The sequence below is a fragment of the Pipistrellus hanaki genome (genome assembly GCF_964339955.1).
Source record: "Pipistrellus hanaki genome assembly, chromosome: 12".
NCBI classification, from domain to species: domain Eukaryota; kingdom Metazoa; phylum Chordata; class Mammalia; order Chiroptera; family Vespertilionidae; genus Pipistrellus; species Pipistrellus hanaki.
The window spans coordinates 12,246,037-12,269,591 of record NC_140514.1 but is presented as its reverse complement, the minus strand read 5'-3'; the positions used below and the strand labels follow the sequence as shown (position 1 = coordinate 12,269,591).

Sequence of the window (23,555 nt, the reverse complement as noted above, 5' to 3'; positions counted from 1 at the left end):
GCTGGCTGGGTCTTATTTCTCTTGCTGGCTGCAAAGTAGCAGTAGGAACGTGCCACTACTTGGCACTAGCTGCCTGGCTGTGAGCAAACACAGGCTCCCTCAGCCAGGCGGTGTGGTTCAGGAAACACCGAACCCACACTCCTACCCCTGACCCATGTGAACCCTGAGGTTGCAGGCTGCAGACAGGTGACATCAAACCCCACAGGTGACATCAAACCCCCAAAGCCCCAGCACTCCACCACTTCCACATCAGTCACAAATGCCACCCTTACCAATAGCAGTGGCAGATGGAACACCAGTTCTTCAAAAGCAATCTATTTGCCAAGGACTCAGGGACATAGGACTGCAGTGTGAACAGTAAATGTCTCCACGTTTAGAAGGCTGGACGTGTCACCTGCTCAACCACACAAACAGGCTTGGAAGGCCCCAACCAATGGGTCTGGCTGACTTGCAGGTTTTTTCTCTCTTTCCTTTGCTACCTCTTCCAGGACAGCCCGCAACCACCAGAGCAACACTCAAGTCAACAACACAGGTAGGTGGATTGGGCACTCAAGTTTTTCCAAAAAATGAAGATAAAACGAATCCTCTGATAAAAACAAGCCTTTGCAATCACATGCCCTCACTTAGGACTCTGCAGAATGGAGTTTCCTTGGGGTCTGAGCATGATACAGGTGTTTGTCGTTTGCACTCTCGGGATGGCATTCAGGGCAGAGGGTCCACGGACTACCTATAGCATCCCTGTCGGCAGGCAGCTCCCAGCTCCCCACTCAAGTCTGCACTTCACAGAAGCAAAGAGCCAGCTTGGAACAGACAGAGTGCAGAGCTTGGACTAGGGGCCACAAGGTCAGGTTCCAGATAAATTCCATCACTAAATAGCTACCTTGAGAAGGTAACTTCCTCTCCCCTAGCCTCAGCATCCTCAGAGGTAGAGAGAGCTAGCAGGTCTGACAGACTCCAAGGCCTCCTGCCTCAACAAGTGGAGATCCGGGCTTAGCCCCGAGCCTGGCTGTTATCTCATTCCCAGACCCCACCCCCACCCCACAACACCATAGGGAGAAGCTCCCTGGGTTCTGTGAATCAGCCGCCACTTCACCCAGACCGGGAATGCAGTCGTTACTTCAAATCCAATGGCAATAGCAAACAGCCGGGGAAATAAAATTCAGCAAATGTTTACTGCAGAACCAAGCCAGCAGATGAAGGAGTGGAGAAAGTGACAGCTCAAGGAACATCTCCCTAAACTGCCCACGTTTTGCCTCTCCAGGAGAAACAGATAACTGAAGCCAGCCACCCACTGAGTCGGAAAGTGCATCTGCCCTGGCTCTCAGGTGAATTCAGGCTGCTCATAGTGCCGATACTTCCGGAGAGCCAAAGACAAGGAATCTCCCACTTAAAAGGAGCCTGTCATCATGCGAAGTGACGCCCTTTTTCCTTCCTTCAGAGCGTACACTGATTTGGCTCGGATGATGCCCAACTAAGACACAGGGACAGTGAAATACACATAAGCACACATACCCAGAAATGCTCACTCCCAGGAGCCGGCCCCTCCGTCCATCCAACGGGTGGAGAATGCAATGGACGCTGCACCGCACAATCAGGAAACATCTCTGCAGCTTATTTGCGTGCGGTGTGTCTCAATAATGTGTTATGAGGTGTGTTTGTAATTGGCTACTGCTGCTAGCTAGCGGTCCTTGAAGGGGAAATGGAGTGTGTCTAAATGCAGACAGAGCTACTTAGCGCGCCCGGACAGGTTGAGACGCTCCTCACACAAGGTCCAAATGGGATACTCAGGGCTTCTCCCACCCGTAGCTTGGGAGAGAGAGAAAGGAATAATCCATCTCAATTTTCTCGGCTCCAGAAACAATATTTATAAAATAGAAGGCGATTTCAGAGCTCATTTATTTTCCTGGTTCACCATCCCCGCTCTCCGCTGACATCATTTCTCTAACCAATTTTATTTCCAACTATCGCAGGGAACAGGCTCAATTCCACTTGGAATCATTAAAAACAAATCCATTCTTTCCTTGTCTTTGAGTCCTATCTTTCCAAAGAAAATGGTTTAATTTCTGCGTTTGCCAGGTCACCGAATAGCCCATCTAGATCCTTCTCTCTCCCTTTCGTCCCTTCTACATCTCTGCGTTCCCGATCAATGCAAGAAGCACACAGATTCCTCGTGGCTCCCACTTCTGGGCACTCTGTTCACCAGCTCATCAATCCAAAGGCTGTCCTACCTGCAATCTTGCCCAAGGACACGTCTTCCAAATACGAGGCATCTTGAAAATTGAACAGGCCCAGGATGTTAAAAGTCACACAAAAGAGAAAGAAGCCTGTTTCTTACCCTGAAGGCAAGCTTTAGTAAGCAGAATCAAAGTGTACCAGGAGATACCAAGCATGGCGCTGGCTTCCATGAAAACTGTGGGCATATGCTGGCACAGGGGAGGATCAGTGCCACCTCTCTTGGAGTGCCGGGGGTGAGGGAGGAGTGCCAGCACGTGGGTTAGATGTTGGCCAAGCCTTACTATGTCCTTCCCCGGACCTTCCAGTAGAGCGAATACAGGAAGGAAGACACGCTCTGTTCTTAAGAGAGCCTGGCAATCACCACATTTTTTCCGCTAAGTGCTCAGAAAGCCATCTGTCCTGCCTCACTGGTGTTGCTCAGTGGTTGAGCATCGACCCATGAACCAAAAAGTTGCAGGTTCCATTCCCCGTCAGGACACATGCCCGGACTGTGGGCTCGATACCCAGTAAGGAGCGTGCAGGAGGCAGCCGATTAATGTTTCTCTCTCATCAATGTTCCTATCCCTCTTCTTTCCTCTCTCTCTAAAAAAAATCATCAAAAACATATTTTTTAAAAAGAAAAGAAAACCATCTGTTCTAAATTTTCAGGGAATTCATGTCAAGCTGATTGGTCTTTTTCTCCGAGTCTACAAGACTTATGTCAACTCTCCTATAGGCACTAGATTCAAGCAAACAACAGCATCTTAACACCTGATTTTCAAAGACATGACTCAACCTGAGTCAGGGGGTTTGAGGGAAAAGGCAGGAACGTGGACTCTAACTCCAAACCTCTGAACGCCTTCGGGGTCAGGGACTTTAGTCTTCCCTCACTGCCATGCCCCATTTGTAACAGAGAGTTAGACAAACCACCCCTGTGGTCTTCCTACAGAGTCAGGGGATTTATTTATTTATTTATTTATTTATTCATCATTTAAAATATATTTTATTGATTTTTTACAGAGAGGAAGAGAGAGGGATAGAAAGCTAGAAACATCGACCAGCTGCCTCCTGCACACCCCACACCGGGGATGTGCCTGCAACCAAGGTACATGCCCCTGACCGGAATCGAACCTGGGACCCTTCAGTCTGCAGGCCGATGCTCTGTCTACTGAGCCAAACTGGTTTTGGCCAGAGTCAGGGGATTTAAAGCAGCAGGCATTCCGAGCCTAGAGGATAGGAGGCCAGAGGAGGGCAGGAAAGCATCAGCTGTGGGTGGAATGCCTCGGCCGAGCTGCCCAGCATGCTGACCCAGGCTCTGCCTTAGCAAGGCACCAGGGCACCACAGCAAGGCCTCCGGGGGGGAGGGGAGGGGGAAGGGGGAGTTACCTTGCAAAACTGCACGGGTCTTCCGGGCGCAGAGCCAGGGCTTCTCCCCTCATCCCCGTGTTGCTGAGCTCAGTGCTGGACACAGGAGACACTCACTCAACATTTGTGGAATTTAACTTGATCACAAAATGGACAGCAGGGGAGCCCCTCTCTGCTAGCTCCCAGGCTGGTTTGGCGGGCACAGCCCGGGTGGCTCTCATCCAAGACTTCAGACTACCACCCACCAAACCGGGAATAAACCAAAGCAAACCAGGAAAAACCACACAGGGCTATGCAGAATCAGCGTATCGGGCACACCGTAAGCGCCTTTTGCCTTCTGAGAATGGAGTGCCACGCAGGCTGACAGCTGCTTGCCTACAACTGTTTTATAGTCGAAGGACCTTCTCTCATATGAGTCACTTGTTCTGTGCAAGATTGAGTTTCAATTTGGTCTTCTCCTCCTTTGACTATATTTATTTTACTGCCATCTCCTGTCTTACTTACCTTTTGTTTAAACAAGCCACGGAAGCACCAACAGCCCAGCCCCACAGACAGCTGTCGCTTCCAGCGAAGAAGCTATTCCCACATGTTGAAAAATAAAATCTCCCTAATTCATTCATTCTCCCTAAATATGGTAGTGGTATATGCTTAAGTCTAAACACAAATGAGTACCAAAAAAAACCTATAAATCAGTATAATCCATGAATATAACTCATGAATATAGATGTTCAAGTTTATCAAATTGCAACAGATAAACTACAGCAGCATAAATAAAAATAAACTATAACTGAATAGGGCCTACCTATTTCAGGAATACAAGGTTGGTTCAAAATATGGAAATCAAAATAATTCACTGCATCAATAAAAGTAAAACTATATTTGATTCAGAGTGACATCGATGTGAGAGTGAAACATCTAACAGCTGCTTCCTGTACACCCCCCACCCCAACTGGGAAAGGAGTCTGCAACCAGGGCATGTGCCCAGACAGGGAATTGAACCAGCAACCTTTCGGTGCACCTGACAATGCCCAACCAACTGAACCACACCAGCCAGGGCTCATTGTATCTCACTTTGAATATTCTCATAAATATGACAAAACAAACAATAAAATAATCAAGATAAATCACTCAAAAGGTGAGATAAACTTCTTTTTGATAATGATTTTTGGACCTAATACTAGTAAATCTGATGGGCTAATTAAGAAGTAACTACTAGATTTAATAACAAAAATCTTGTTAAAAGTATGAAATTGGCATAGTGAGAGAGAAATAGATCAATAGATTAGAATGAAGCTTCCAGAACTAAAACCCAGTGTTTGTGGGAAATAAATGTATGGCAAATATGGTATTTCAGTTAGCGAAGGAAAAGATGGCTTATTTAATTAATGGCTTTAACACAAATAACTATCCATTTGGAATAAATGGAGTTAAATTCCTACCTCAAACTAGATATACAAATTAGATCCAGATGGACTTAAGATTTAAAAATCATAATGAAGAGGAAATTTAGGATGTTCTATATACAACCTAGGAGTTAGGAAAGTCTTTTTAATAGGACAGATACTCATTAGTTATTATTAAAAAGATATATTTAACTATATAAAAATAAGCAAAAGACTACATGACAATATATATCATAAACAAAATCAACAGCAGAACAGCTAATTAGCAAAAATATGAGCAGTACATATGAGCAACAAAGAGCTATCCATAGCATACAACGAACAATTAAAATTGACAACAAAAAGATAAACAGCCCAGAGGAGAAATGGGCAGAGGCTATGAATAGACACTTCACAGAAGAGCAGCTCCTTTAATGGCAAACACAAGCGGAGAGCCTCTCTGGTAGACAGAGGAATATAAAATTACAAGAGGATTCCATTTTATGCCTTTTAATTGGCAAAATGATAATGACAAATTTATGCTGAAGGGGATGTTGGGGAAAGAGTGCTCTCATACTTTGCTAACAGAAAAGTGGATCACTACACTGTTTTAAAAGCATTATTTGTGTGTGTGTGTGTGTGTGTGTGTCTGACTCCCTTTGACTCAGAATTCCCATTCCTCGAAATCTATTTTATAGAAATAAAAGCCCCAACATGTAAGAATATGTTGCCCTGACCGGTTTGGCTCAGTGGATAGAGTGTCGGGCCTGTGGTCTGAAGGGTCCCAGGTTCGATTCCGGTCAAGGGCATGTACCTAGGTTGCAGGCACATCCCCAATAGGAGGTGTGCTGGAGGCAGCTGAATTGATGTTTCTCTCTCATCGATGTTTCTAACTCTCTATCCCTCTCCCTTCCACTCTTTAAAAAAAAAAAAAATCAATAAAATATTTTTTAAAAGAATATGTGTACATAGATATTTACTGCAGCTCTTTGTGTAGCTATAAAAGATAAGAGATATGTTAGATATCCATCAAAAGGAAATGACTAAATAAAATGTCACATCCATACTGTAGAATATTATGCAATCATTAAAAATAAGCTAGCTACCTGGCTGGTGTGGCTTAGTGGTTGAGCATCAACCCATGAAACAAGAGGTCATGGTCTGATACCCGGTCAGGGCACAAGCCCTCCCTCTTTCTCCCTCTCCTTTCCTTTCTGAAATCAATAAAGATATATTTTTTTAAAAAAAGATAAGTTAGCTGACATGAGGATTTCTAGGATGCATGATTAAATGAAGAGTAAGATGCAAAGTATATACAATATGATCAATTTCTCTCTCTTCCTTTTAATAATAACCAAAAACAGATCTGTCAATGTTTATATATGATTATGTACTGATTACAGGATGCACAAAGAATAATATGGAAGTTTATATATCCAGGTTGCTATGTTGTTTATTGAAACGTGGAGGAGGGAGGATGGAGGGAGTTAGGGAAAAGATAACCCTTAATCAAGCAATCAATAAGCAGCAATGAGAAGTACAGCATTAACAATACCCATTTATGTAAATCGCCCATTTTGATGTTCTAAGATTTTTTCCAATGTACATCTGGTTTAAACGAAATAGGATCCTACTATGACACAATTTCGAATTCCCCCCTTTTTTTTCAGCCTAACTTTTTAAAAACTTTATCAAGAGCATATTTCTATGTCCACCATGTTAGGTCCTTTCCTAACCCAGGGTCCTAAGAGGATAATTTGGAGAGAGGCACAGTGGACCAGCCACACATTACCATTAACATCAGTGGACCATCCATCAGCCTGTGGGCTACCTGGCATACATGAGCAGAAGGAAATCCTCCCTGTCCTTATCCTGATCCAGCCTCCTGGTAACACCAGCTGGGATGTCCACACTTCTCAGCTCTTCCAATGAATTCTTCCAATGAGTGCACCGGGACTCAGGCCCTCAAACTCAGGTGCCCAGCATACCCTCTCAAAGGGCATGACTAGGTGGCTTTTGGCCATGACCCTACCAAGGCCTCACTCAAGGGAATGTAAACAGGCAAGAGGACTTCTCCACAGGGCATTCCTCTAAAAGCAACTACATGAATTAAAGAGGAAAACAGATAGCCCAGAGAAGTGAGCATCAATAGAGAAAATAGAGAACATATGCGACTATCATTTAGGTTGGAGGGAGAGGTAAAAGAAAGGGAATGCCAAGTTCAAATTTCACTGAATTGTCCCTTTAAGAGCAATTCGAGTACTCTGAGCATTTAAAACCCTTAAACCCCAAACATTTCCTGAACAAACTCCCCAGTGAGTAGACTATACTAGTAATAATCCCAACTGGGAGGATCTGTCTACTTTCAGACGCACTTACATCTTAGAACAAAAATAAGCAAATGGATTTTCAAACTCTTCCACCATCTGGCGAGCTCCTGGTTCCCACTGGCCTATGGTCGCTCTCGCTGCGTCCCACAGCTTCCCTTGGCCCTGCTGTCCGCACACCCTCCCCTTCTCTAAACTCCTACAAAATCTGCCTCTTGCTCTACAGGGAGATAGCCTGCATTTGCTGTCTAGATTGTGTTGGTTGTATCCTCGACTGCATGGTGACGTACTACAGGTATGGTGGGGTGATGATGTACTGGGATATCCATCTGAATTTGTTCTCATGCATTCTTCCCAGCTACTCTCATCTCAGCACAAAACCAGGATGCTCTCTTGCTTCCATGGAGGTGGTATGCAAAATATGGTGGTAGAAAGAATGCACAGCCTGGAGGGTGATAGAAAAAGGCAGGTCCTTCAGCTGGGAAGACAATGCAGGCAGCCAGCGAGTACTGAGAGTGGTGGGTGCCCCAGTGGGTAGCGGGGTCAAAGAGGAATGGCCATGTGGTACCCCTAGGAGATGGGACCCAGCGCACCAGGGCTCCCAGCGTCACAAGGAACCCACTAGCCTGAGAACAGCAGAATGATAAAGGGTCTGGTCTGTGATGAAGATTCCAGCCTCTTCCCATATCTCTGGCACTGAGGAAGCTCCTGGATCCTTGTGATACTGTAAGCAGAAGAGGAATCCCCACTCCAAACCAGGAGAATGGGAGCTCAGGATGGAACTGAATTCATTAGGGAAATTAAGCACCAACTGCAGACCTCAGTTTGGGAAGCATGTTCACACTAGCTCTTGGTAAGCAAGTCATCGGTCATCTACAGAGGAGGCTGGCGGGAGGTCTTGCTTAGATGCAGATTTTGAATCAGTAGGTGTAGAGAGGCCTGAGTTATGGCACTTCTAACAGACTTCCCAACGGAGCCAGCACCCGTCACCCATGAACCATGCTTTGAGAAGCAAAGGTCGAGGGCAGGCATTAGCAAACTTTTTCTTTAAAGAACCAGCTCAAATTTTGATTTTGAGAGAGAGAGGAAGGGAGAGGGATAGAGTGACAGAAACATCAATGAGAGAGAAACATCATAGATGGTCTGCCTCCTGCATGCCTCCCACTGGGGATCTAGCCAGCAGACGGGGCACCTGGGAATCGAACCGGTGACCTCTTGGTTGATGGGTCCATGCCCAAGCCCTGAGCCACCCTGGGAATGTTGGCTCTGTAGGCCAGCTAGTCTTCATTGCAACTATTCAACTCTGCCATGTAGTATAGAGACAGTCTCGACAATACACAAAGGAATGAGCATGACTATGTTCCCACACAACTTCATTTATGGACATTAGAATTTGAACTTTATATAATTTTCATTAAAAGTGTCAAAAAAAAAAAAACCAAAACAAAACATTCTTAGCTCATGAGCCACATATAAACAGCAGGAGAAGAGGGTCTGGATTTGCCAGGGGCCAACCCTGGCCATCGGTACCCAAAACAGTACAGAGCCCACAGCAGGCCTCCCCGACTAATTCAATTAAAGTCGGCCGCTCAGTCAGCCTATTTTCTCCCCTGAAGTTGGCTTTCCTTTCCTGTTATCCTTCCACTAGCGCTACACTTTTCAAACAGCAGGCACTTGGGGGACAAGTGGATTCCAGCAAATACACTTCTTCAAAAATCACCGAAATGACTTTAAAAGACTGCCTGAGATCCTCCTCCTTCCAGTAAGACGCCCTGTGGAATAGCAGGCTCCTGTTTCACCGAAACAGCTTTCAGGGTGAGATTAGACCTCGCACAGTTTTCTGAGCTCACCGAAGAGGGGCACGATCAGGGGAAGAAATTCACCCTTGCAGAACGACTCCGAGGAAATTCAAAAGCAATTGCCTCAGACTTTGATCCCATGAACCTGCGTAACGATTCTCTCCATCCCCTCCACCTCACATTTCACTTTGACTCAGAAGCGAGGAAAGACTTTAATCCATTGGGCAGTCCTGTTCCCCGTCAAACAGGCATCCTAGAGACACGGTTATGTCTTTCTAGGGATAAAGTCCAGGAGGAAGGCAGAGTTCTAGAGGCAGAAGTGGCCAGGGGCCAACCACTCCCCAGAATCCACCCTGGGCACGGAGGTCAGCAGCCAGACCGGCATCTCCTGAGCAGGGCTTCCCACCAGCAATGCCCGTGTCCATTTGCTGATGAACTCTGCACTCAACCCAATGGCCAGGTGCAGAATTGGCCTACTCTCTCTGCCCACACTGGGTAGACACACAAAGGGGAGAAAATATATGTGAGGGTTCACCATGTTTCTCACTTGCCAATGATCCCAAAGGCACCCCAGCACGGGCTCCACCTTCCCACAGGCCTATCTCAGTTCTGCCACTCATTAGCTCTACAGCCTCAGGCAAATTATTGGACGTTTATAAACCACAAGGCCCACGTTGGTAAAACAAAGATCATCAGGGCACCATCCAGAGAGAGATGACATCATTCATCAGACACCATTTTGACAACCTGTGTGGCTCAGGCACTGTTTCATCAGAAAGGTGCCAGTCTCAATCACCCATTATGGCTACACTGACAAGCGCTAGCTAAATCTCGGCCCACCTGCCTCATGGGGTGTTTTAAAAAGAATGAATGGCCTACACATAAAGCAGCTGGCCTTTCTCCCAAAAGGCAGTCCCATGCACCTCTCCCCATGGAGACGTCTCCTCTCTACATGTATATTCCTGGCTTATAATGGTGGCCACGAGGAGGCTCCATCTCCAGCACTTCTGCGGGACCGCTGCCCATCACTGGCATCACTGATCAAGGACATGGCCAGAGAGGCCCCTGGATGATGCTGGCTTCTCTCTCTCTGGATAACCCAGGGAGCTCTCAAGTGTCCTCCAGATGGTCCTATTCATAGAACCCACAACCAAGTGGGCAGGAAGACAGCTGGAATCTCATACTGCAGGGGATACACTGTCAACCTATTTGTTGACTGGTTTTTGGTGGGGAGGGAAGGGCATTTGAAGCACCCAAATGCCCATCCCATACTCCTTGAATCCAGAATCAAAAAGACCTAACCTCCAAGTGCCACAAAAAAGCAACCAGGTCATTTTTTTTGACAATCAACTCCACCACTGGTTTCACTGGGGAAACCCTGCCATCCCTGTGCCTAGGGGAGAGACCTGGTCCCTGCTCTGGAATAGCAGAGGAGATCTAACACGCTCCACGGAGGGCCTTGCCATGTGGCACTCAATACATGTCAGTGCTCTCAGCCCCTTTTGAGATTAGAAGGAAATAAGAAAACAACTTGATTACAGCTCAATAAACAAATATGCTTAATATGACCAGCGAAAATGGAAAGTCTTAGCCCAGAAAAAGAGAGAAAATTGCATTAAAAAGTAGAAAATATTATAAATGCAGCTTATGTATGGTTCCTAGCAGGTATTTGTTTTTGGTGCTAATAATCTAATTAGCAGTCAATCCAAAGCATCTTTTTATCATCAGCTGATCCATAATTACTGCTCCATGCTGAGTATTTTCTCCCGCACATGATAGCTTTCAACTCCTCAGCACAAACAACCAAATAATTGGTGCTATTATGCTAGACACCAGACTATTCCTCTCCGAAGGGGTGATGTGGGGAGTGTGTACCATCCGCTGGTAAAAGGCGCCTTTGCGTTTTTCTGAATCTGTTGATCAGTTCCTCACGGCCGCCTCCTGGATCAGTCTTGAGATGTGCCCAGAACATGGGACCATGGAGACTTCCTTTTTTAAAACATAACCCTGGGACCAGAAACCTTTCAAGCCTGCCTGTAGGAGGGAAGTATTCATAAGGGATGTCAAATAATGCTGAAAGCCCAATATATCTCTCTTTGAAAAAAGCTGTAAAGTTTTCTCTTTCACTGCTGTGTTTTAAAAGACTCGTCCTGGAAAAGATGGCTTCTGGTAGAACACTATTTCATGCCACAGCTCTGGTCTAAACAAGTGTGTGCAATTCTGGGAAGCAGAACACAGGCGGGCTTTTATAAAGGCTGGTGCTCAGGGGGAATGTACTCAAGCCGTCACTCCCAAGAGATCAGACTCCGTGTGACTGTGAGCAGAGAGAAGGAAGCCGGGGGTGAGCATGGTGAAGGGGAAACAGGGTGGCTCTGGAGCCACAGAGAGCTGGTTTGGAATCCAGCTCCTCCACATCTGAGCAGCACGATCTTGGGAAAGTCACCTCACTCTCTCATCTGAAAAACAGGGCGAACGATGCCCACTGCCCAGCGTTGTTATGAAGAACCGATGACTGACGCAGGAGGCACCTGACACTTGGGGTTCAGATGGTTGGTTCTCTGCTTTTTTCCTCCAGATGCAAAATAAATAAATAGAAGCTGGTTTTCTACAAGCCAGGTGCAGTTAAGCCTCCATTCCGTGCAGTTAAGCCTCCACCTCTTACTTATAAGCATCGGTAGAGTTCAGCCCAGACTCGCTATTGGGCAATGGTACCAGCTAAACTCCTACTCCTGGTTCCCATCTCCACTCAACTCCTCTCCATCTTCCCCTGATCCAGCAACGAAATGGTTAACACTCGTCCTCACACTCGTAGGTTGGTTGGCTGGTGCCTGTCCCACACCCTTGTTAAATGTCTCTCTCCATCTGTAAAAAGGAATAAGGTTGGGGAAGCGGAAAAGGCATAGTAAGGCCTTTCTCCAAAGAGACTCTCTTACCAGAAACCTAGCAGCAGTGGCTGTGAAGAGACTGAAACCTGCTACACACGAAGCCCAAATGAAGTGCTAAAACCTGGAGTTGGAAGCCATACACAGTTCAGGTTTTTCTTTTTGAATTTTTCATTAGCGTGGATGACACAAGCCAAAAGAGCACGTCTTCAATGAAGTTCCACTAAGTGAATACATCGGAGAACCCAGATTAAAAAACTGAACGGTGCCAGCTCTCCTCAAGCGCCCCCTGCTCCCTTCTCGTCACTAACGCCAACCAGGGATCAACGTGAAGCCGGCTTCCACACCATGGCTTAGTTTTGCCTGTTCTCACACATTATATAAATGGAATCCCACAGCCCTCAGGCCAAATCTGGCCTGCCACCTGCTTTAATACACCCTGCAAACTAAAAATGGATTTTACATTTATAAATATTTGAAAATAAAACCCAAAAAAAGAATAATATTTCATGAGACATGAAAAAAATATATAAAATTCAAATCTCAGTGTGCATAAATAAAGCTTTATTGGAACAGCCACTCCCATTGCTCACGTGCCATCTTTCACTCTCCAACAGCAGAGCTGACTATTTGCAACAGAAACTATAAATCCTAAAAGCTCCAAAATACTTACTACCGGGCCCTGTACAAAAAAAAAAAAAAAAAAAAAAAAAAATGTTTGCCAACTCCAATTCGAGTGCATGGCATTCACTGGAATACATATTCATGTCTGTTGGGTTTATAGCCAAGGGCGAATTGCAAGGTCACAGACATATGTTCAGCTTTAGTAGACACCGCCAGGAAGCTCCCCAAGAAAGATATGCTCGGTTTTAAGAGAAAAGCTAAAACCATAATCTCACTTAACAATAAACAGGAGGATTACAGGGAGTTGGTCTGATCCTGAATTGAGCAGATAATTAGAAAATTATCAGGGCCTCCAAGTGGAGAGGGAAGACATCAGGGTTGTCTAGGGTTGCATTTCTTTCCTCCTTCCTCCATGTGCACTCTTTAAAAGTACAGTCCCTTTAATGCTGCCATGATCAGTAGGAGTGGACACGTTTCCGGCGGGGAACTTGTAGTAGAGACTGACTGCCATTCAGGCCACGTAGCTAGAGCCCTCCCGTCATTTACTGGAACTGCAGACAAAATACCCTGGAAGACATTCGTCTCCTGATTTTATGCTTTTCTAAGATTAAACATATATATGAGCAGCTACTACATGAGTCACACCCAGCCACCAAAGCAGCCACCAAGCAGCTGAGCCCCGTATTGGGCAGAACCAGCAGTCCATCCGCACAGAATGGACTGAACTGAGCAGTCCTCAGTGGACAGTCAAGGCTAAACAGCAAGACCCAGGCAGCGCGCCCCCTGTCGTGGAGAAGGGGGGGGGTGAATCCAAGAGCTTGTCTCCTAAAGGTACTTCCCTGGAGTCATTCCCCGGACACCGGCCTTGCATCTCAAACTGGCTGCATGAAGTTCTTTCAAACGGCATTTTTCCTTAGGAGGGAATGGCTTCCGATGCTTTAAGGACCGCATTCATCACGGGAGGGATTCCAATCAACAGTTTCTGTGTTAATTGCACAATCCTTTTGGATTTATGAGTTGAGCAGCCTCGTGAATGACAACATAGCCTCCTTTCTGCTGTCAAACCCCAGGGCCCCGGGGGGCGATGGCTGCCCAGCACGGGCTCACCACGTCAGGGCAGAGCCAGTGCTGACCACAGATCTGCGGAGGCGGGAGAGCCTCTCCCCACTTCTCCTGAGACCCCAAATCTGCCACGGTGGCCCAGCCTCTTCCCACAGCAGAAGGCAGCATATTGTGGCACATTTCTCTAAGGCAAGCGTGTCAAACTCAAAGGCTAACACGGGCCAAATAAACGAGGCATGCAGCCCCCAGGCCGCAAGTTTGACATACTTGCTCTAAGGCCTGCAAGGGATTAGACTTGGGCTATCTTGGAGAGAAACCTAATTCCTCCTGTACCCTTCCCCCATAGCCCTCCAGAGACGGGCTCTATATTTCCCTTAACTCACTCCTCAGTTCCCTTCAGTGTGCAGAAAAGCAATGCTGGTATTTAACCAGAGATAGGGAGTCATTTCTCAGCAAGAACCCTCACTTTCCGTCCATATGAAAATATACATGGAATATATTTTATGATCCCATTACAAAATATATTACAACCTGACAACCAGACAACCAGCCAGTAGCTATGACTTGCACTGACCATTAGGGGCAGACACTCAACGCAGGAGCTGCCCTGGTGGTCAGTGTGCTCCCATGGTCCCTACCCCCTCTTCCCTGCTCTACCCACCCTCCCAGACTGGGCGAGACTGTCCTGATCAGCACCGATCCCTGCCCAGGCCAAGGGACTCCACTCATGCAAGAATTCGTGCAATGGGCCTCTAGTACATAGATAAAATAAGTTTAATTTCCCCTGGAAAAGGAAGCTAAACAGGTGTTGAGGATGGCCATAATACTCTACAATTCAAAGAGTGAGTTCAAGGCCATTCGGGAGCTTGCCAGTCTCCTCCCTGCATCACCTCTGATTCATCACAGTTTAGAAAATGGGGATAATAATAATCACATCTGCCTCTCTGGGTGGCAGGAAGGATGAGGCATTTGTGAAGGAAAAATGCTTTGTCGACTGTAAAAAACATCACGCGAGGTGATGGAGGAGAGAAGCTACCTCTTATCTCCCTGGTCCTGATTCACCCTTCATCCGCCAATTCTTCCTGGCTGTCCCTCTTCTGATGAGGACCACAGCCCCCCCCCCCGCCCCCCCCCCCCCAGGACCGGAGCCAACTCAGCACCCGGCTGGCAGCCATCAGCTGGCCATCTATTAACAGCCAATTATCTGGGTGGCTGAATTAATCCGTGGGCCACGTGGTCTGATCTCCCCGAGATCCTAGAAAACAATGAGCCTGAAATACAGGCAACCAGCTAATTTTTCAACAGCCATCAAGGAATTGGGCCTTCATTATTCCTGCATGTTGCAGCTTGGAGTGATGGGCACATAAATATTGATTAGACCAGTCTCTGTGGCAGGGTGGGGGAGTGGGGGGCGGGGGAGAAGGGGATCGGGTATGAATCATTCAAGTGTTCTCAGAGGAACACGAGAAGATACATAAATCTTCAGATCGGACCCTAAAGGGGAAAAACCCTCATTTCTAAACCTTGGTGAGGAAGAGAAAGGAGACGGCCAGCTCTTTGGAGAGAGGTGGCCAGGACGGGGTGGTCAGACCAGTCCTGCGATGTTTCCCACTCTCTCCTGGCCTGGAATGAGATGCAAACTGGGTTTAAATGATGGGATCCTTAGAAAGGGGGCAGCCCGGGTGTTTTCTTCCTCTTGGCATACAAACCCACGGCTTTAGGACCATGTGAGCATGTCGGTCTCCCCAGCCTTTCCTTGAAAGATCTCTGTAGTGCTTACAGTTAAGGAGACAAGTGACATGAGGAGAATTTAATTGTGGTGTTTTTTTTTAAGTGCCCAATCTTGTCTCCCGGAAATGGTGCAGAAGAGACTTGGTGCTTGAAAAATCGGCATTGTGCAGGAGGCCAGGGGGTAGTGGGTCAAAGGGCTCCTTAATCCCCACACTCGGGGGCTCCCGCCGATCTCAGGGCACCTGAGCCGACTGGCTCAGCGAGGCCAGAGAGGTTACCGTCCTCCTCCAGAAAGAACTGCCTTTGTGTCCAGAGCCTCGAGGCCAGGGTTGGGTGCGGGGGGGGGGGGGGGGGGGGGGGACCAGGCTGCTCCTGCCCTTGGTTGAGCCTGCAGGGAAGGACTGGGCTCTGTCCCTCCAGACTTCCTCCTAAGCTCCCGACCCAGTGCTCCGGGGCTCTCTGCTCTGACCCACTCGCTGGGCAGGGGATGTGAATACGAGGAGGAGGAATAGGATGAAGGGAGGAGGGACGCATAGAAAGAAAAGCAGAAGGAAAGAGGACTCCTTGGGTGGCCCAGGCATGTCTCACCGCGTAGAAATCTCTCCCCATCTCTCTCCCTCTCAGCTCCCCGGCGTTCATTACGTCCTGTGATGGCAGCAGCTGCCTGCCCAGCAGGTCACATCAGGCCACGGGTCCTGAAATACCGAAAGGCGAGAGCCAGCACTTTCAGGAGCTTCTGCAGAACTCCCCGGGGCACCCGGGGATGCGCGCGCGCTCGCCTGAGTGTGTGTGCTGAGCGTGCATGCATGTGTGTGCACCCCTCAGTGTCCCAGCGGGGTTCTTTCTTAATCAGCTCGACATCTGAGGACTCGGAGACTGATTTATGTTTGGTTAATCTAGCGTCTCTGGTAAAATAATTAGAAGCTCAGTAACAGACACAGGGTACCAGTGGTGTGATTATTGATAGCCATGAGGTCTCACTGTAGAGTTACTCACAAGTTAACCCAGAACCACTGCCACGGATGGCAGGGCAAGGGGGAGGCAGGCGGTGCTGCCTCACGCCGCCCCCAGTTCACAGCTGAGGAGACTGAGCCTGAAGAGGGGACCCGCGTTGGCCCTGGCACTCCCTGTGCCAGAAAGAGACCCCCACGCTGCCACGTGTATCAGAAAACCCAGAAGGTGAGTGCCCACTGGATTGGACACCCACGTGGGAGCCCCCGGGAGAGGGTTGGGCTCTCTCTCTCTCTCTCTCTCTGGACTCCAGTGAGCATTGTGAGTCTCTCTGAGGTCCATCGAGTTGGAAGGCTGACCACCGAGCTCAGATCACTGCAGACAAGTGGGAAGGGCCAGCCACCAGCTGCCAGCTGGCGAGGGCACCGGGCACTACCAAGCTCACTTCCCCACACAGACGCCGGGTCCAGAATGCTGGTCTCTGGGCTGGAATGTGCACAAGGTGTGGCAGGGCTCACAGTCTCCCTCTAAGAGAGGAGCTGGCAATGTGTCCCTGCTTTCTAATTCAGGTTCTTTTCCGCAAAAAAAAAAAAAACACACGAGGGGGGAGGTAGAGGGGTGTCTGAGATGCTCTGGAACAGTGACAAAACTGTGAGCGTCAGAAACCAAACAAGGGCACAGCGACATTTCCCCCCAATGTGTTCCCGGGGCCTGGTCACGGAGAAGGCCTGGGGAGGCCTGGGACGGGAGAGGTGTGGGAAAGGACACGCCGGCACACACCAGAGATGGCAGTGAACGAGCTGCACGGAAACCCTGGGGCCGTGGCATCAGCAGACGCAGCCTCACTCCGTCCCGGTTTGTCAATGGCCTCTGCTGCGTGGAAATTAACACTTTAAATGGCACAGACAGATGAGCCACCTTGAAAAAGGGTGGTCCTCCCTAGACAGGCTGGGGAAGCTGGTGACAGGGCCATTACTTTCTCTTTCCTTCCCCGTGTTGCCCCTTTGTCTTCTTGGATTTAAGCAGGAACCGTTCTGTGCCTCCAAGAACATTGGAGACGGGGATTCCTGATCTTTGTTCCCAAAAGCACCAGGCCAATTAGAGGAACTTGAGGGAGGAAGAGAACTCCCCAGACTGACTCAGAGAGATTCCCTTCCAGCAGATCTGTGGGTCCCTGGACGGGGCCTCCCAGCAGACTTCTTCCTAAGCTCCCCACCCAGTGCTCCTGGCTCTCTGCTCTGACCCCTCTTCTGATGAGGACCACAGCCCCCCCCCCCCCGCCCCCATCCCTCCTTGAGAAAAGGGAGCTAGAGCTTGAGTAGGAAGAGAGAGCCAGAAACATCGATGAGAGAGAAACATTGACCAGCTGCCTCCTGCACACCCCCTACTGGGGATGTGCCGCAACCAAGGTACATGCCCTTAACCGGAATCGAACCTGGGACCTTTCAGTCCGCAGGCCGACGCTCTATCCACTGAGCCAAACCGGTTTCGGCTGTTTATTTTTTAAAAGTGCTTATTGATGTCCAGAAAGCAGCGGCATGCTATTTCTTGAATACCTGAGGTTCCAACCTCCTACTTTCCCTATTTCCCAGCCTCTCACAGCAGCCACTGCTGGGCCACCAGGCACCACCCTCCCACCACCTGCTCCGGGAGCCTCTGCCCAGGGCCCAGCTCCCACACAGGAGCCAATGAAAAGATTAACGTTCTTCTGACAACGGGCTACTTCCGGTCGTGCCAGAGTCCAAATTCCCTGGACAGAGTCCAATCCCCACACACTGAGCATCCGCAGATTAATAGGGGCTCTCTCTGAAATTCATGATTTTTTAAATGGGAGGAATTATCTACTAAATGGGGAATAAAATAACAGTGTCATGTACTGCAAGCATTGGTGGTATGCAAATGTTAAGAGGAAAACGAGTTCTTTTCTCACAGTGTATGCTGTGTTTCTAGTTCAACACAAATACATCTACATGGGCCCCAGGCACTTAGTTCAAAGCCTTTACTTTTCCAATATTTTCCTCAAAAAGTACCCTCAGGCTTCAATTTTTTCTTTCTTTTTTTTTTTTCCTTTTACTTAAGCCTTTGGACTATAAATTTACTTATAGGAAATAGGAGACAAATTTTTTGGTTTTCTTTCTTTCTTTCTTTTTTCAATCCCTTCATTTATTGCAGAATTCTTCAAAAGGCAAACAAATGATAAGAGGCGAGAAGAAATGAAAAGATTTTTTGGGTATTTTTTAGCGGTACCATATTTATGGCTAACCATGCAGCCTGAATGAAGACATCAAACGTGTTACATGATTTCCAATTAGGAATCAGAGCGTGCTGAATGTGGGGGGAGGGGACCGGCTAAAAGGGCAGAATCAATATTAAAAAGTCACACTTAAAGAAATCTATACTTGAGCTATTAATAGAACCAGCCCTTCTTGAAACTAAGGGGGGACAAAAACTCAGTTTTCTTCAGCCAGGAGCCCAGCATACCTTCCTCTCAGGCCCTCCGTGGAGGTCCCGGCACTGGGTGAACGAGATGTGCCCTGACCCTGAAGAAAGGAGAACCAGGGCCTGGAGCACCAGAACTCGAATCTGTAGCGGACCCCAGGGAAGGCAACTTGCCACATGGCATCTAAAATCCAGGAGGTCGCCCTGGCCGGTTTGGCTCAGTGGATAGAGCGTCCGCCTGGGGAATCAAGGGTCCCAGGTTTGATTCCGGTCAAGAGCATACACCTTGGTTGCAGGCACATCCCCGAATGGGGGTGTGCACGAGGCAGCTGATTAATGTTTCTCTCTCAACGATGTTTCTAACTCTCTATCCCTCTCCCTTCTTCTCTGAAAAAGAATCAATAAAATATATGTATTTTAAAAATAAAATAAAATCCGGGAAGTCCCCAGCCCTGGTGATTCTGACATGCAGTCAGGTTTAGGAACCCCAACTGCACACCTGCCGGCAGGATGAGCAAATTCCCTACACCATGGATTGGTCATCATGCGAATAAAATTGTTCTGGGGCTAACATGAGATCTCTCTCGGTCTCTCCACCTCTGTTCTCAGACACATATACACTAAGAACAGAGGCGTGGTCATTCTCCAGACACAAACACACCCATAAATACACACAACACGTCTATACAGATGTGCAGTCAAACATACCGATGAAAAACGGGAAGGGAAAATATACTAACTAAAAAGAAGGCCTAAATGGGCAGTGGGACATCCCTCTGCCTGCCAGCCTGACCACCCCCTAACCACTCCCCGGCCAGCCTGATCGATGCCTAACTGATCAGCGCACTGTATGGTTGGTCCACCAACAAAATCAAGATACCAAGATTTTTTAGGCCCAAGGAACTCCTAGCAATAAAGGATACAGAAAAGGGGGGGCGGGGATAGGATGTTAAGACACAGAGCAAGTGGTCAAAACTAGAAGCCCCTCTTCCGTGACTGCACAGCACTGTGGCATCAGACCCCTCCTGACACTATTCATTTGTTTGTAATGCCACCTCAACCAGGCACTCGTGAGAGCCCCCCCAAAGGGCAGGGACCCAACGTACTCGCCATGGTAGCCCCCACACCGGGCCCACAGCCTGGCACAGGGCTGCATTTGTCCCATCAATGTGTGTTCAGTGCACACCAGGATGAGAAGAGGCAGGTAAGGAAAGACAGAGTACCCAGAGAAGGAAACAGCTCTTGTCACAGACCCTGGGGGGGAAGCTAAGAATAAGGCAAGTGAACTTCAGGTAATGAGGTCCAACACAAATCAGAGAGTGTACGTCCGCGCTGGCAGGAGCATCCGGGAAAGGAGGAGGAAAGCTCTCTAGATCTAGGGGCAAGTCTGAGGTGAGGGAGAAAACTGATCCTGTGCTCTAACGGCTGTTTGAAGCCTCCTCACTTTCCTGCTTAGTAATCCCCGCCCCCAGGTTCCCTAGCAACCACGAGGTCCTACCCAACATAACCCACCTTCACATCCCCAGCCTCATCCCTGACATCTGCCACCTGCTTCTCACTCCAACGCTGCCAAACTCACACGACACGCTGTGCCATTCCTCTGAGCCTGTTCGGTGCCGTTCACTTCTCCCTGGAGTGCCCTCCCTACCCACCGGTAGACCTACTGTGCACACTTCTCAACTCAGTTCTGCCAAGTCTTCCTCCTCCAGGAAGCCCCCTGGCTCGCATGACACCAAGTGCACTGAGACCATCTCGGCTCTCAGCACGCTGTATGGTTGGTCCACTGATGAGCAAATCCCACCCGAGCCTGTAAGCTCTGCATCTCTCTACTCACATTCTAGCACAGTGATGCCATTCGGCCGAAAAATGCTTGTGGGACGCAACTGAGAGTTGGCAAGATTCCAAAACACCAGTGCCAGAAGACACTTAAAAAGGGGGTCTGAGAGGCACCTAGATATTACAGGAAAGATCCTGAATATCCAAGGTCAGAGTTCAAATCAGTAGCGTGAACTAAGGCAAGGTAGTTAAAGACTGAACCAAGGTAGATTATTTCCTAATCTATGAAATGAGGATAGTACCACACAACTCAAACAGCTACTTATGGAGAAGCACCCACTGCGTCACCTGGAACACAGTGAGTCCTCTGGGGGGGACTCCACATTCCCCTTCCCCCTGCTGTCAGGCTCCGGCTCTGGGCCTTAAATCATACCCAAGGCTTTTTAAGTTCATAAATGTTGCATCCATGGTCAGGCCTGCCTCTTTCTCTGTCCCACAGCCAGGTGCGTGGACGAGAAGGAGAATGAGAAATGGGAGCTCTGAATTCCAGGTAAAAGTGGCTCTGCTCAGATGAACCAACGGAGCAGGAGTTTGAAAAGCCACTTGGATTCTCCAAGGAGGTTTTTTTTTGTGTTTTTTTTTTTCTTTAAGGGGGATGGGGGTAGGTGTTAACAGACTCTTTAGTGATGTTCCATTCCCAATGCAGCTGAAGGGCTTAGGACAATCATAAAGCAGGCGTGGCACCAGGCCGTGGGAGGCTCAGGGCACTCGCTGGCGATAAGACACGCGCGGCGCACCCCGGGGCTTCTGGCCTCCCAACGCCGGGCCTGGCAGCCGCCCGCGGGAAGGAAGGAGGTCAGCTCAGCCGCCAGACTTTCTCTCTCGGACACCAGCCCTGGCTGGCCCGGCCACCGGACCAAACCCCGGCAGCGACTCTCTGGAGGAGTCCCCAGACCGCCACCTTCCGGGCCACAATTCCGCAGGGGGCGCCCCCTCTGCTCCGGACCCCGGCGCGCTGCCCAAGTTGCGAGCTCCACTCGGACGCGCGCCCACTCCCACTTTCACACACGGCGACTCCGTGGATACCCCCCGAGCTTTCTGAATCCAGAAAAAGATCCTATAGCCGCATCCGGCGCCCCGTTACCTGCTCCCTTGCACCCAGACCCCCGCCTCGGCTTCCCGGGAGCCTGCAAACCCGGCGCGCTGCCGACCCCCTCACCTTGGTGGGCTGCACTTCAGGCGCCTTCGGCACCTCCAACTTGTTCTTGTTTACCCAGAAGAACAGCAGCACGGTGATCCAGAGCACCCCGAAGACCGGCAGCACCAGGCGGTGAGACAGGCGCCGCATGTTCCCCCTTCCTCGCCTTCTCTCCACGGAACTGCGACCCTGGGGCACCCCCTGGCGGCCAGGGCCGGCGGGGCAGGAGTCCCGGGAGCTCCCAGCTCGCTCCTTGGAGGAACGCGGGTGCAGGGGCGGCGGGCGGCGGGATCCTTGAAAGCAAGCGCCCCGCCTGCAACCGAGAGGAGAGAACAGGAGGGATGGGGGAGCGGGGCGCCCCGAGACGCGGCAGGGAAGGGCCCGGGGCAGCCAAGCTGGTCAAGCGCAGCAGCAGCGACGTGGTCCCCGCGCCGCCGCCGCCGCCGCCGCCCGCCCGCCCGCCGCAGCCGCCAGGAGGGAAACTGACGGAGCTGCTGCGGGGAGGGAGGGATCCCAGGCAGTGCCCGGCACCCCGAGAGGAACACAAGGGAGGAAGGGGAGGAGAGAGCGAAGGGGGAGGGTAGGCACGACTGACTGACCTACTCGGAGGGAGCCAGGGTGCGAGCGAGGGGGCTCGGAGAGGGGGCGCTACCGCCGCCCGCCGACCGAGGCGCACAGTGCGGTTCGGAGGCCGCCCGCCCGCGCCGAGCACCAGCGCAGCTCCGGGCCGTCCTGGGGCGGGGCGGGCGGGGCGGGGCGGGATGGTGCATCCAGGAGGCTGCCAGCGCCAGCTCCACCTCCGTACCTATGTCTGCTGTGGCTATTCCCAGAGGACTTTCCAGCTCACAGAGGGGGGTCTGCACGTGGCGCTCAAACCCTAGTCCCGCCCTCAATGCACCACCACCCCCCTGCATGCAACCCCCTTTTCCCCCTCCCCCAGAAGGCGGCTCTGAGAGCTTGGGACCTGAAGAGGTTCAGGGCCAAGGCCTCGTTCAGCCAACTTCCCCGGGTGTCTCTCTGCCTGCATGCAGGTGCCTGGCAACTTTTCCTGCTTAATGGAACGCTGAGTCGGTCTAAATGTAACTTTGAAGAAATCCTTTTTAAAAATTAAGGCGCCATTATTTCCCTCAAGGGTTTGCTCTCCCTGTAAGCATTAGAGCTCTGGGCTGGCAGATGCTCCAAGGAGGGGGTCTGAACGTGGAGTTCTTGGAAAGTGACCCTGGACAGCGGGATACTGGACGTAGAGGGTTACCTTTCAAAAAGAGGCGAGAATGATGTCCCTACTGCTGTAACACCATCCTCCCTGCCTCTCCTCACCAAGCTCCACATAAGGGAAGCCCCCATGCCCTCCTGAAAGTGGGGCTCCTGAATTAATTCTTCAATAAGAGGGGGCCTCCAAGAAGTGGAGTCAGAAATGGAGGAATCTGCTTGGTACCTTGTCTTCCTGTCACAGGGCAGTCCTGCCGCACAGCCCCAAAGAGTCCTTGGCCAGGAGCAGAGGGGGGACTCAAACAATCCAGAAGAGTGTAGCACTCTTGCCAGCCTATCTCAAAGCTTGGCTGAGCGCTCAGACCACCACACAGAACCCAGGGGTGGCCCAGGGTCCGCCTTCATTACTACTCTAGATACTGACAGGTTGGGGTGGGTTCCCCAGCCATCACTTTGGCCAGACAAAGGTCCAAGTACGGGGGGGGGGGGGGGGGGGGGGGGGGGGGGGGAGGGGGGGGGGAGGCCCAGGAGAACCCATCCCTACAGCCTCTGAGCTGCCTGGATCTCTTCCAGGAGCCTCACCCGGGACCTGCTGG

General features: G+C 49.8%; 1 protein-coding gene across 1 annotated transcript in view; it reads right to left on the bottom strand.

The window, feature by feature from the left end:
- Positions 1-22,420, bottom strand: part of GALNT14 (polypeptide N-acetylgalactosaminyltransferase 14) — a 169,630-nt gene extending 147,210 nt beyond the window's left edge. The window contains exon 1 of the mRNA XM_084900175.1: positions 21,772-22,420. Coding sequence (XP_084756301.1) covers positions 21,772-21,900 — 129 coding nt within the window. The 5' untranslated portion in view covers positions 21,901-22,420. The remainder of the gene's footprint in view (positions 1-21,771) is intronic.
- Positions 22,421-23,555: the final 1,135 nt, after the last annotated feature.